Below are 15,581 nucleotides of genomic sequence, written 5' to 3' on the forward strand. Positions count from 1 at the left end.
CAACACTAGTACCACCTGGGTGACTCTTAAACTACCAAGTTCAACTGCAGCGTGAGGTACAAACTTGGACAATTCTGGATGAAGACTTCTGTGTAGTGACCCTGAGAAACACTTTCCAAAAGATTTCACATTGGTGATGCTGGTCTCTTCTTTCTTTCTTTCTTTCTTTCTTTCTTTCTTTCTTTCTTTCTTTCTTTCTTTTGTCATCTTTATTAACTTGGGTATTTCTCTTTTTTTCTTCATCTTTATGAAATTGGGTATTTCTTATTTACATTTCAATTGTTATTCCCTTTTCTGGTTTTTGGCCCAACATCCCCTAACCCCTCCCCCTCCCCCACTCTACGGGTGTTCCCCTCCCCGTCAAGAATCGACAAATGGGATCTCATAAAACTGCAAAGCTTGTGTAAGGCAAAGGACACTGTTGTTAGGACAAAACCTACAGACTGGGAAAAGATCTTTACCAATCCTACAAAAGATAGAGGCCTTATATCCAAAATATTCAAAGAACTCAAGAAGGTAGACCACAGGGAGACAGATAACCCTATTAAAAATGGGGCTCAGAGCTAAACAAAGAATTCACACCTGAGGAATGCCGAATGGCTGAGAAACACATAAAGAAATGTTCAACATCTTTAGTCATAAGGGAAATGCAAATCAAAACAACCGTGAGATTTCACCTCATACCAGTGAGAATGGCTAAGATCAAAAACTCAGGGGACAGCAGATGCTGGCGAGGATGCAGAGAAAGAGGAACACTCCTCCATTGTTGGTGGGATTGCAGACTGGTAAAACCATTCTGGAAATCAGTCTGGAGGTTCCTTAGAAAATTGGACATTGAACTACCTGAGGACCCAGCTATACCTCTCTTGGGCATATACCCAAAAGATGCCCCAAGATATAAAAAAGACACGTGCTCCACTATGTTCATTGCAGCCTTATTTATAATAGCCAGAAGCTGGAAAGAACCCAGATGCCCTTCAACAGAGGAATAGATACAGAAAATGTGGTACATCTACACAATGGAATATTACTAAAACAATGACTTTATGAAATTCATAGGCAAATGTTTGGAACTGGAAAATATCATCCTGAGTGAGGTAACCCAATCACAGAAAAACACACATGGTATGCACTCATTGATAAGTGGCTATTAGCCCAAATGCTTGAATTACCCTAGGTGCACAGAACACATGAAACTCAAGATGGATGATCAAATTGCGAATGCTTCACTCCTTCTTTAAAAGGGGAACAAGAATACCCTTGCCAGGGAATAGGGAGGCAAAGATTAAAAGAGACAGAAGGAACACCCATTCAGAGCCTGCCCTACATGTGGCCCATACATATACAGCCACCCAATTAGACAAGATTGATGAAGCAAAGAAGTGCTGGCCGACAGGAACCGGATGTAGATCGCTCCTGAGAGACATACCCAGAATACAGCAAATACATAGACTAATGCCAGCAGCAAACCACTGAACTGAGAATGGGACCCTCGTTGAAGGAATCAGAGAAAGGGCTGGAAGAGCTTGAAGGGGCTTGAGACCCCATATGAACAACAATGCCAACCAACCAGAGCTTCCAGGGACTAATCCACTACCCAAAGACTATACATGGACTGACCCTGGACTCTATCCTCATAGGTAGCAATGAATAGCCTAGTAAGAGCACCAGTGGAAGGGGAAGCCCTTGGTCCTGCTAATACTGAACCCCAGGTGAACGTGATTGTTGGGGGGAGGGAGGTAGTGGGGGGAAGAATGGGGAGGGGAACACCCAAATAGAAGGGGAGGGGCAGGGGCTAGGGGATGTTGGCCTGGAAACCGGGAAAGGGAATAACATTCGAAATGTAAATAAGAAATACTCAAGTTAATAAAGAAAAAAAGGAAAAAAAAAGAGGTGGCCATGAGGGAAAGGAAATTTGAATGGAAAGATATGTATAATGCATTGGAGATGGGTAGCTGGTAAGAAGTATGTAGTCTGCTACAAATCTGGATATGAGACTGGGGGTGAATTTGAAGGAATCAAGGAAGCAATGAAGATGTAAATTTAGCCTACCTGCTTCCCAGGCCAATTGGACAGTGGGTTCAGAGTGATATGTGTTCCATTATAAGAAGTTTATCCTTAGAAGGGGACAAGCAGTAATGCATATGACATTTTAGAAGTCATATGAATGAAGTTTAGTGTCTGCATTGACATTGATGCACAGACTAGAAGTTACTAGACCAAGTATTAGATTAACTTCTGAATTTTATTTATGATTGGTTATCTGTGTTACAAAATGGCATTAATTTTCGGTAGAATCCATAAGTGTGATTACTGTGAAAGAATATACCCATACAGGATACTTTGCTGAATGCTGAAAAGTCAGTATGTGAGACTACCTCTGCATATAATGGATGATGACATCATAATGGGTCAGGTGTTTGCATAGGCCCTGTGTGGAATGGATATGTATGACTTTTTAACCTCATTAACCTCATTTCTTACTTTGGATCCCATGATGAAATTCACATATGAGATTTCAAATGGCTTTCTGACAGAGGCCTGGGACTAACTATCCCCAGAACATCTATGCCATGAACATTAATCAATTAACTACCCTAAGGAAAGAATGGACGATCTTAAAAACATATTTTCCATCTTATGGTTCATATTTACTTCAAATGTAAAGCCCTTGGGCCAATTGTTTGCATTCCTCTAAGGACAGTTGGACAGAGTCAGAAGAAAGTAACTCAGGGAGTTTGTGGTCAGATTGAATGACAAGGATTCATGACCAATTTGAGTTGCCTCTCTAGTCAGTAATGGTAATAAAAACCAGGCACACACGTGTCCATGACTAAATGATCAGAGTGTGTCCATGGGACTGCACATGTAACCTCTGTTCAGGCTTACTGAATGGCAGACATGGAAAAGGCGTACACTTTGATTGTGTTCTTCCTGCTGCTGAGACTTTCTTTCATCTTGTGCAGTTTTCCAGAAGCCAGTTGTTTTTGGAGAATAAATCACAATGAACATCTTGAGAGCAACATGAGGAAGGACTGTGGTTTCATCCTTTTCACAATACCTGTTCATCTAGTGGAAGATTACTTCAGGGTGCTGCTGGATTTTCCGTGAGTGCTTCCGTTGTGTGTTCATGTTTCTGTTACTGAAATATAACTGGGAAGACAGGCATTAAGTGACTCTCCCCGTTTCAAACTCATATCAATTTAGGAAACACTTGTAATTTAGTTTTTCTTTTTTCCCTTCTAGAAATGGATCAGTTTGTTTTGTCTTTCTTTCTTATAGACTTTCATTTATAAAGATGGGATGTAGGAGAGATAGCACCCCCATATTTCTTCTTTATAGATTCCTCCCTTTCTCAAGAGTTGCCATTGTATGCTTGGGGCACAGTTATCTCACTTAGAAATACAATTCAAACCACTGGAATTAGTTTAGCATTAGAAGGCAAAATGTTCCTTCACCTGTCTAACATAATTATGAAATATACAAATCCCAAAAAAGGAGCTAATTGATATTTGTTTTCTTCCTTTGAATAAGTGTATTCATACATATTATGTATTCTTTCAGACAATTTGTATCCCAGGACATCCTGCCATCTATGTCCTGTGGCTTTTAGAGATGAAGTTTACTATAGTTATGAGAGGACTATACACTGATATTTCATGGTTTTTGTTTTCTTTTATTTGTCCCTAGCGTGTAATATCACAATCACTCATTTGTGGAATTCTCAGTGTCAGGTTTTGTTGGGTAGTCTACCTTTGAAAATTCAAATAATTATAAAGTTAATACTTGGAGTTCTGAGAAAACAGAAGATGTCAATGAAAGAAATGATAGCTCTCTTTCAAGTATCTTATATCACAGATGTTACTATGGATAGGTGCCAACATTTTAGAGTAAAAATGGATGTTATAAGTTGTCTTATCTTTGTCACTACCGAATATTCTTACTGTATTATTTTAAAAATACTTTCATGTTATTAATTCTTTTGATTATAATACATTTAATTTTCTTCTTTTGGTGACTTACACACTGTACATGCAAATTTTGTACATTTTGCCCTGTGTACATTTTGATTCTGGTGGCTCATACAAACATTTCTTATGTTAGGTCTGAAGTATCTACCCTTTACCTATTTAAGTCCTGTTCTCCATGCACAAAGGTGGATAATTTTGTTAAAGATGCATATAGTGTGGGGTAATATCTGTTTACTAAAGGTACTATGGTGTAACTTATTCTTTTGAAAGATATTTGAGGATTTTTTGTTCCTCTCTAAATATACCATGGGCAATACATACAATATATACAGAGAAACAGCAGTTTTAAGATGTCTTGGTCAGCTAATAAATTACCCTACGAAGAAATAGAGAGGCAATGGGAGATTGTGGTGAGGTAGAACTGACAAATTTCATGGCCAATGACTTTTGAAACAAATTAGACATCATTTAAATGATAGTGAATGACAATTAAAGTGTACACATTCAGAGTGAATACTTTGTATTGTTTGTGGCTATAGCTTTGGAAGCAAAAATAGAACAGCTTTGATAATTCCCATGTTTCTGTTTTCTATATTCACTCTCAATTTCCTTTGCAAAGGATACAGAACATATTTACTTTAAATATTCCTTTGAATCAGGTACAAACTATAACTGGTAGGCATTCTGTTTCAAAAATGTCAACTTAAATTTTGTAAAAGTATTTTTCATTCTCCTGTTATAATTGCTGTCTTAGTGGCTTAATGCGTCTGCTAACCTAGGTCTGGTCTTGGAAGATTCTAGACTCTGTACAATCTAATCTCAGTCTTTGAGATTTGCTGCTGTGTAACGTTTTCATTTTCCCGAGGAGCTGCATATTTCCATTCATTCTCCCGGCCCTCTGGGCCTCTCTCCTGTTCTTCCTCTACCCTCAGACCTGATCTTTCTTCTTTTCCTTCTCCTCCTTCCCTCTCCCATCCAGGTCTTTCCCTCTCTGACTCATATGATTATTTGGTTCCCCTTTCTAAGTGGGAATAAAGTGTCCTCCCTTGGGTAATGCATGTACTTTTGGTCTAGGATACCTCTCTCAGGATGATCTTTTCTAGTTCTTTAAATTTGCCTGCAAAACTCATAATGTTTTCATTATTTATAGCTGAATAGTATTCCATTGTGTAAATGTACCACATTTTCTGATTCCATTGTTCTGTTGAGGGAGATCTGGGTTGTATCCAGGTTCTGGCAATTATAAATAAGGCTGTTTTTAACATAGTGGAGCAGGTGTCCTTGTTAAATGTTGGAACTTTTTTTTTATTAACTTGAGTATTTCTTATTTACATTTCGAGTGTTATTCCCTTTCCCGGTTTCCAGGCAATCATCCCCCTAATCCCTCCCCCTCCCCTTCTTTATGGGTGTTCCCCTTCCCATCCTCCCCCCATTGCTGCCCTCCCCCCAACAATCACGTTCACTGGGGGTTCCGTCTTAGCAGGACCCAGGGCTTCCCCTTCCACTGGTGATCTTACTAGGATATTCATTGCTACCTATGAGGTCAGAGTCCAGAGTCCAGGGTCAATCCATGTATAGTCTTTAGGTAGTGGCTTAGTCCCTGGAAGCTCTGGTTGCTTGGCATTGTTGTTCATAAGGGGTCTCGAGCTCTTCAAGCTCTTCGAGTTCTTTCTCTGATTCCTTCAACGGGGGGTCCCGTTCTCAGTTCAGTGGTTGCTGCTGGTATTCGCCTCTGTGTTTGCTGTATTTTGGCTGTGTCTCTCAGGAGCGATCTACATCCATCTCCTGTTGGCCTGCACTTCTTTGCTTCATCCATCTTGTCTAATTGGATGGCTGTATATGTATGGGCCACATGTGGGGCAGGCTCTGAATGGGTGTTCCTTCTGTGTCTGTTTTAATCTTTGCCTCTCTATTCCCTGCCAAGGGTATTCTTGTTCCCCTTTTAAAGAAGGAGTGAAGCATTCACATTTTGATCATCTGTCTTGAGTTTCATTTGTTCTAGGCATCTAGGGTAATTCAAGCATTTGGGCTAATAGCCACTTATCAATGAGTGCATACCATGTGTGTTTTTCTGTGATTGGGTTACCTCACTCAGGACGATATTTTCCAGTTCCAACCATTTGCCTATGAATTTCATAAAGTCATTGTTTTTGATAGCTCAGTAATATTCCATTGTGTAGATGTACCACATTTTCTGTATCCATTCCTCTGTTGAAGGGCATCTGGGTTCTTTCCAGTTTCTGGCTATTATAAATAAGGCTGCTATGAACATAGTGGAGCACGTGTATTTTTTATATGTTGGGGCATCTTTTGGGTATATGCCCAAGAGAGGTATAGCTGGATCCTCAAGCAGTTCAATGTCCAATTTTCTGAGGATCCTCCAGACTGATTTCCAGAATGGTTGTACCAGTCTGCAATCCCACCAACAATGGAGGAGTGTTCCTCTTTCATGTTGGAACATTTTTTAGGTATATGCTCAGAAGTGGTATAGATTTGTCTACAGGTAGAACTATTTCCAATTTTCTGAGGAACCTCCAGACTGATTTTCAAAGTTCTTGTACCAGCTTGCAATTCCACTAGCAATGGAGGAGCGTTCCTCTTTCTCCACATCATGTCAGCATCTGCTGTTGCCTGAGTTTTTTGATCTTAGCCATTCTGATGGGTGTGAGTTGGAATCTCAGGGTCGTTTTGAGTTGCATTTCCCTGATAACTAGGGATGTTGTACATTTATTTAGGTGCCTCTCAGCCATTCAAGATTCCTCAGGTGAGAATTCTTTGTTTAGCTCTGTACCCCATTTTTAATAGGAATGTTTGTTCTCTAGAGTCTAACTTTTTGAGCTCTTTGTATATTTTGCATATTCACCATTTAAAGAGTTTTTATTATATATTTCTGTACTTACATTCCAAAGGTCATTCCCCTTCCTAGTTTCCTGTCCGTAACCCCCATTCCCTTCCCTCCCCCTCCCCGATACGGGTTTCCCCCCTGTACATTCCCCTTATTGCCCTTCCCCATATTTCCCTGCACTGGGGGTCCAACCTTGGTAGGACCAAGGGCTTTCCCTTCCACTGGTGCCCCAACAAGGCTATTCTCTGCCACATATGCAGTTGGAGCCCTTGGTCTGTCCACGTGTAGTATTTCGGTAGTGGTTTATTCCCTGGAAGCTCTGCGTGGTTGGTATTGTTCTTTTTATGAGGTTGCAAGCTCTTTTAACTCTTTCAATACTTCCTCTAATTCTTTTCAAGGGGTCCTATTCTCAGTTTTCTGGTTTGCTGCTAGCATTGATCTCTGTATTGGACATGCTGTGTGGATGTGTTTTTCAGGAGAGATATATATCCAGTCCCTTTCCGCATGCATTTTTTCTTAGCTTCATCAATCTTATCTAATTTTGGTGGCTGTATATATACAGGCCACATGTGTGTCAGGCTCTGAATGGTCATTGCTTGAGTCGCTGCTCTAAACTTTGCTTCTATATTCCTTCCTATGAATATTTCCCTCCTTTTAAGAAGGAGTGGGAGCATCTGAATGGATATTAACCCTTTAATGGATGCAGGTTTGGTAAAGATCTTTTCCTTTTATTTATTTATTTTTTTATTAACGAGTATTTCTTATTTATATTTCGAATGTTATTCCTTTTCCTGGTTTCCGGGCAAACATCCCCCTAGCCCCTCCCCCTCCCCCTCTATATGGGTGTTCCCCTCTCCATCTTCCCCCCATTACTGCCCTCCCCCCAACAATTCTGTTCATTTGGGGTTCAGTCTTGGCAGGACCAAGGGCTTCCCCTTCCACTGGTCCTCTTACTAGGCCATTCATTGCTACCTATGAGGTTAGAGCCCAGGGTCAGTCCATGTATACTCTTTGGGTAGTGGCTTAGTCCCTGGAAGCTCTGGTTGGTTGACATTGTTGTTCATATGGGGTCTCGAACCCATTCAAGCTCTTTCAGTCCTTTCTCTGATTCGTTCAACGGGGGTCCCTTTCTCAGTTCAGTGGTTTGCTGCTGGCAATCGCCTATGTATTTGCTGTATTCTTGCTATGTCTCTTGGGAGAGGTCTACATCCAGTTCCTGTTGGTCCTTTTAAGAAGGAGTGGGAGCAACAGAATGGATATTAACCCTTTAATGGATGCAGGTTTGGTAAAGATCTTTTCCTAATCTATAGGTTGCTGTTTTGCCCTATTGACTGTGTCCTTTGCCTTACAGAAGCTTTCCTATTTTATGAAGTCCCATATGTCAATTTTTGATCTTAGAGCCTGAGCCATTAGTGTTCTGTTCATGAAATTCCCCTTGTGCCAATATGTTTGAGGCTTTTCCCCATTTTCTCTTTTATTATATATTTGGTTTTATGTTGAGGTCCTTGATCCACTTGGATTTGAACTTTGTACAAGGAGATAAAATAGATCAATTTGCATTCTTCTACATGCTGATCACCCATTGAACCAGCATCATTTGTTGAAAATGTCTTTTCTTTCCAATGGATGGTTTTGGCTTCTTTGTCAAAGATCAAGTAACCATAGGTTTGTAGGTTTATTTCTGGGTCTTCAATTCTATTCTATTGATCTATTGGTCTTTTTCTGCATTAAAAAATCAGTAGCCTTTCTCTACACAAAGGATAAATGGGTTAAGAAGGAAATTAGGGAGACAGTGCCCTTTAAAATAATCACAAATAATGTAAAATATTATATGTATAAAATGTATAATGAAGCAAGTGAAAGATCTATATAACAAGAACTTCAAGTTTGTGAAAAAGGAAATCGAAGAAGACCTCAGAGGATAGAAAGATCTTCCATGCTCATGGATCAACAGAATTAACCTAATAAAAATGACTATCTTACTAAAACCAATATATAGATTTAATGCAATCCCATCAAAGTTCCAACTCAATTCTTCACAGAGATAGAAAATTTAATTCTCAAATTTATCTGGAATAACAATAACCTAGGATGGTAAAAATAGTTTTCAACAATAAATGAACTTGTAGAGGCATCACCATTCCTGACTTCAAGATCTACTACAAGAGCAAGAGTGGTAGTGTCCACTTGTAAGTGAGTACATACCATAAATGTCTTTCTGGGTCTGGTTACATCATTCAGGGTGATATCTTCTTGTTCTACCCATTTTTTCCTGCAAATTTCATGATGCCTTTGTTTTTAATACCTAAGTAGTAGTCCTTTGAGTAAACGAACCACATTTTCTTTATCCTTTCTTCATTTGAGGGAGACCTGGATTATTTCTAGTTTCTGGTTTCCAGGTTTTTTTAAATCATTTAAATTTATCTATTTATTCATTTATTTATTTATACACTCCAGATTTTATTCCCTTCCTAGTTCACCTACCTTCTCCTCCCCCTCACACTTCCTTCTTCACAAGGATTTCCCCACCTCACCCAGCCCATCAGACCTCTAAACTTCCTAGGGTCTCCATTCTCTTTAGGATTAGGTCCATCTTTTCTGAATGAACCCAGACCCGGGGACCCCTCGGCTGTATATGTGTTGGAGGCTTCATCTTACCTTGTGCATGCTGCCTGGTTTGGTAATCCAGTGTATTAGAGATACCAGGGGTCCAGGTTAATTGAGACTGCCGGTCCTTCTACAGAGTTGCCCTCTTCCTTAGAATCCTCAAACTTTTCCCTAATTAAACCAGAGGGGTCAGCTTTCTGTTCATGGGTTGGGTACACATATCTGCATCTGACTCTTTCAGCTCCTTGTTGGGTCTTTTGGAGAGCAATCATGGTAGTCCCTTTTTGTGAATGCTCCATAGCTTCAGTAGTGTCAGGTCTTCAGGCCTCCCTTTGAGCTAGATCCTACTTTGGGCCTGTTCCTGGACCTTCTTTTCCTCAGGCTCTTCTCCATTTCCATCCCTGCATTTCTTTCAGACAGGAATAATCATGGGTCAGAGCTTTGGCTGTGGGATAAAAACTCCATCCCTCACTTGGTGCCCTGTCTTTCTGCTGGAGGTGGATTCAATTAGTTCTCTCTCCCCACTGTAGGGCCTTTCATTTAGGGTCTCCCCCACTTTGAGTTCTGAGAGTCTCTCACTTCCCAGATCTATGGTACATTCTAGAGGGTCTTCCTAACCTCCTTCCTCTCGAGGTTACCTGTTTCCATCCTTTCTGTTGGCCCTCAGGGCTTCGGTCCATTTCCTCTTCCCAATACAAGATCATGTTCTCCTCTCACCCACCCCCATACTTTTTCCCTGTTTTCCAGTTTTTTTACTTCATACATAGCAGTGTAAAAGCCCTCATGAATCTCTTAAAAATTAAATTTAAGATGGTGCACATGGCTTAAAAATATACTTACAGCTAACAGAGAAACTGTTTTTACCAAATTATTCATCCAACATACTAACCTTTATAGAGTAATATGAGGCCCAAAAAGCTTTACTTTGCCAGGATCAAAGGTCGTTCTCATACTCTTCTTTTGATCACAAAATAGTAGACAGAATATTGTACTTAAGCTCAGAAAATAAATGAATGATAGAAGTTAAAGAATTTAACAGTAATCGAAGAAATAAAGAGAAGTTCTTTGAAAAGATCAACCATAAAAATTAAACATTTTGGTAAACCATTAAAATTAAGTGAAATAAAAAGAAGAATCAATCAATAAGACGAAAGGAAGAAAGAAAAAGGGCGAATGAAAGAGCAAGAGATACCCTTTAAAACAAAGACCAATGAAATATAGAAAACAACACAAACATCTGAAAATACGCTTTATAACAGATTACAGATTCTGAAAAATGATATATCTCTTGATTTATATGCTGTTCAAGTGTTGAACTAAGATGATATAATTTATTTAAATATTTTTTTTCTAGTTTCAATCATTTACCTATAAACTTAATTTTTTTTTTAGTTTTTTTTTTATTAATTTGCGTATTTCTTATATACATTTCGAGTGTTATTCCCTTTCCCGGTATCCGGGCAAACATCCCCCTCCCCCCTCCCCTTCCTTATGGGTGTTCCCCTCCCAACCCTCCCCCCATTGCCGCCCTCCCCCCACCAGTCTAGTTCACTGGGGGTTCAGTCTTAGCAGGACCCAGGGCTTCCCCTTCCACTGGTGCTCTTACTAGGATATTCATTGCTACCTATGAGGTCAGAGTCCAGGGTCAGTCCATGTATAGTCTTTAGGTAGTGGCTTAGTCCCTGGAAGCTCTGGTTGCTTGGCATTGTTGTACATATGGGGTCTCGAGCCCCTTCAAGCTCTTCCAGTTCTTTCTCTGATTCCTTCAACGGGGGTTCTATTCTCAGTTCAGTGGTATGCTGCTGGTATTCGCCTCTGTATTTGCTGTATTCTGGCTGTGTCTCTCAGGAGCGATCTACATCTGGCTCCTGTCGGTCTGCACTTCTTTGCTTCATCCATCTTGTCTAATTGGGTGGCTGTATATGTATGGGCCACATGTGGGGCAGGCTCTGAATGGGTGTTCCTTCAGGCTCTGTTTTAATCTTTGCCTCTCTCTTCCCTGCCAAGGGTATTCTTGTTCCCCTTTTAAAGATGGAGTGAAGCATTCACGTTTTGATCATCTGTCTTGAGTTTCATTTGTTCTAGGCATCTAGGGTAATTCAAGCATTTGGGCTAATAGCCACTTATCAATGAGTGCATACCATGTATGTCTTTCTGTGATTGGGTTAGCTCACTCAGGATGATGTTTTCCAGTTCCAACCATTTGCCTAAGAATTTCATAAAGCCGTTGTTTTTGATAGCTGAGTAATATTCCATTGTGTAGATGTACCACATTTTCTGTATCCATTCCTCTGTTGAAGGGCATCTGGGTTCTTTCCAGCTTCTGGCTATTATAAATAAGGCTGCAATGAACATAGTGGAGCACGTGTCTTTTTTATATCTTGAGGCATCTTTTGGGTATATGCCCAAGAGAGGTATAGCTGGATCCTCAGGCAGTTCAATGTCCAATTTTCTGAGGATCCTCCAGACTGATTTCCAGAATGGTTGTACCAGTTTGCAACCCCACCAACAATGGAGGAGTGTTCCTCTTTCTCCGCATCCTCGCCAGCATCTGCTGTCCCCTGAGTTTTTGATCTTAGCCATTCTCACTGGTGTGAGGTGAAATCTCAGGGTTGTTTTGATTTGCATTTCCCTTATGACTAAAGATGTTGAACATTTCTTTAGGTGTTTCTCAGCCATTCGGCATTCGTCAGCTGTGAAATCTTTGTTTAGCTCTGAGCCCCATTTTTTAATAGGGTTATTTGTTTCCCTGCGGTCTAACTTCTTGAGTTCTTTGTATATTTTGGATATAAGGCCTCTATCTGTTGTAGGATTGGTAAAGATCTTTTCCCAATCTGTTGGTTGCCGTTTTGTCCTAACCACAGTGTCCTTTGCCTTACAGAAGCTTTGCAGTTTTATGAGATCCCATTTGTTGATTCTTGATCTTAGAGCGTAAGCCATTGGTGTTTTGTTCAGGAAATTTTTTCCAGTGCCCATGTGTTCCAGATGCTTCCCTAGTTTTTTTTTTTAATTAACTTGTGTATTTCTTATATACATTTCGAGTGTTATTCCCTTTCCCGGTTTCCGGGCAAACATCCCCCTCCCCCCTCCCCTTCCTTATGGGTGTTCCCCTCCCAACCCTCCCCCCATTGCCACCCTCCCCCCATAGACTAGTTCACTGGGGGTTCAGTCTTAGCAGGACCCAGGGCTTCCCCTTCCACTGGTGCTCTTACTAGGATATTCATTGCTACCTATGAGGTCAGAGTCCAGGGTCAGTCCATGTATAGTCTTTAGGTAGTGGCTTAGTCCCTGGAAGCTCTGGTTGCTTGGCATTGTTGTACTTTTGGGGTCTCGAGCCCCTTCAAGCTCTTCCAGTTCTTTCTCTGATTCCTTCAACAGGGGACCTATTCTCAGTTCAGTGGTATGCTGCTGGTATTCGCCTCTGTATTTGCTGTATTCTGGCTGTGTCTCTCAGGAGCGATCTACATCAGGCTCCTGTCGGTCTGCACTTCTTTGCTTCATCCATCTTGTCTAATTGGGTGGCTGTATATGTATGGGCCACATGTGGGGCAGGCTCTGAATGGGTGTTCCTTCAGTCTCTGTTTTAATCTTTGCCTCTCCCTTCCCTGCCAAGGGTATTCTTTTTCCTCATTTAAAGAAGGAGTGAAGCATTCACATTTTGATCATCTGTCTTGAGTTTCATTTGTTCTAGGGATCTAGGGTAATTCAAGCATTTGGGCTAATAGCCACTTATCAATGAGTGCATACCATGTATGTCTTTCTGTGATTGGGTTAGCTCACTCAGGATGATATTTTCCAGTTCCAACCATTTGCCTACGAATTGCATAAACTCGTTTTTGATAGCTGAGTAATATTCCATTGTGTAGATGTACCACATTTTCTGTATCCATTCCTCTGTTGAAGGGCATCTGGGTTCTTTCCAGTTTCTGGCTATTATAAATAAGGCTGCGATGAACATAGTGGAGCACGTGTATTTTTTATATGTTGAGGCATCTTTTGGGTATATGCCCAAGAGAGGTATAGCTGGATCCTCAGGCAGTTCAATGTCCAATTTTCTGAGGAACCTCCAGACTGATTTCCAGAATGGTTTTACCAGTCTGCAATCCCACCAACAATGGAGGAGTGTTCCTCTTTCTCCACATCCTCGCCAGCATCTGCTGTCACCTGAGTTTTTGATCTTAGCCATTCTCACTAGTGTGAGGTGAAATCTCAGGGTTGTTTTGATTTGCATTTCCCTTATGACTAAAGATGTTGAACATTTCTTTAGGTGTTTCTCAGCCATTCGGCATTCCTCAGGTGTGAATTCTTTGTTTAGCTCTGAGCCCCATTTTTTAATAGGGTTATTTGTTTCCCTGCGTCTAACTTCTTGAGTTCTTTGTATATTTTGGATATAAGGCCCCTATCTGTTATAGGATTGGTAAAGATCTTTTCCCAATCTGTTGGTTGCCGTTTTGTCCTAACCACAGTGTCCTTTGCCTTACAGAAGCTTTGCAGTTTTATGAGATCCCATTTGTCGATTCTTGATCTTAGAGCATAAGCCATTGGTGTTTTGTTCAGGAAATTTTTTCCAGTGCCTATGTGTTCCAGATGCTTCCCTAGTTTTTCTTCTATTAGTTTGAGTGTGTCTGGTTTGATGTGGAGGTCCTTGATCCACTTGGACTTAAGCTTTGTACAGGGTTATAAGCATGGATCGATCTGCATTCTTCTACATGTTGCCCTCCAGTTGAACCAGCACCATTTGCTGAAAATGCTATCTTTTTTCCATTGGATGGTTTTGTCTCCTTTGTCAAAAATCAAGTGACCATAGGTGTGTGGGTTCATTTCTGGGTCTTCAATTCTATTCCATTGGTCTATCAGTCTGTCTCTGTACCAATACCATGCAGTTTTTATCACTATTGCTCTGTAATACTGCTTGAGTTCAGGGATAGTGATTCCCCCTGAAGTACTTTTATTGTTGAGGATAGCTTTAGCTATCCTGGGTTTTTTGTTATTCCAGATGAATTTGCAAATTGTTCTGTCTAACTCTTTGAAGAATTCATTGGTATTTTGATGGGGATTGCATTGAATCTGTAGATTGCTTTTGGTAAAATGGCCATTTTTACTATATTAATCCTGCCAATCCATGAGCATGGGAGATCTTTCCATCTTCTGAGGTCTTCTTCAATTTCCTTCTTCAGTGTCTTGAAGTTCTTATTGTACAGATCTTTTACTTGCTTGGTTAAAGTCACACCGAGGTACTTTATATTATTTGGGTCTATTATGAAGGGTGTCGTTTCCCTAATTTCTTCCTCGGCTTGTTTCTCTTTTGTGTAGAGGAAGGCTACTGATTTATTTGAGTTAATTTTATACCCAGCCACTTTGCTGAAGTTGTTTTTCAGCTTTAGTAGTTCTCTGGTGGAACTTTTGGGATCACTTAAATATACTATCATATCATCTGCAAATAGTGATATTTTGACTTCTTCTTTTCCGATCTGTATCCCCTTGACCTCCTTTTGTTGTCTGATTGCTCTGGCTAGAACTTCAAGAAGTATATTGAATAAGTAGGGAGAGAGTGGGCAGCCTTGTCTAGTCCCTGATTTTAGTGGGATTGCTTCAAGTTTCTCTCCATTTAGTTTAATGTTAGCAACTGCTTTGCTGTATATGGCTTTTACTATGTTCAGGTATGGGCCTTGAATTCTTATTCTTTCCAGGACTTTTATCATGAAGGGGTGTTGAATTTTGTCAAATGCTTTCTCAGCGTCTAATGAAATGATCATGTGGTTTTGTTCTTTCAGTTTGTTTATATAATGGATCACGTTGATGGTTTTCCGTATATTAAACCATCCCTGCATGCCTGGGATGAAGCCTACCTGGTCATGGTGGATGATTGTTTTGATGTGCTCTTGGATTCGGTTTCCAGAATTTTGTTGAGTATTTTTGCGTCAATATTCATAAGGGAAATTGGTCTGAAGTTCTCTTTCTTTGTTGTGTCTTTGTGTGGTTTAGGTATAAGAGTAATTGTGGCTTCGTAGAAGGAATTCGGTAGTGCTCCATCTGTTTCATATTTGTGGAATAGTTTGGATAATATTGGTATGAGGTCTTCTATGAAGGTTTGATAGAATTCTGCACTAAACGTCTGGACCTGGGCTCTTTTTGGTTGGGAGACCTTTAATGACTGC

At 40.3% G+C, this 15,581-nt stretch overlaps 1 protein-coding gene across 1 annotated transcript in view; it reads left to right on the forward strand.

The window, feature by feature from the left end:
• Positions 1–2,503: 2,503 nt before the first annotated feature.
• The window catches only part of LOC108348097 (vomeronasal type-2 receptor 116-like), a 37,283-nt gene continuing 24,205 nt past the window's right edge, over positions 2,504–15,581 (forward strand). The window contains exon 1 of the mRNA XM_087559635.1: positions 2,504–3,107. Within this exon, the coding sequence (XP_087415761.1) occupies positions 2,893–3,107 (215 nt within the window). The 5' untranslated portion in view covers positions 2,504–2,892. The remainder of the gene's footprint in view (positions 3,108–15,581) is intronic.

Source organism: Rattus norvegicus, chromosome 7, assembly GCF_021556685.1.
Source record: "Rattus norvegicus strain SHRSP/BbbUtx chromosome 7, alternate assembly SHRSP_T2T, whole genome shotgun sequence".
Classification (NCBI taxonomy): Eukaryota; Metazoa; Chordata; class Mammalia; order Rodentia; family Muridae; genus Rattus; species Rattus norvegicus.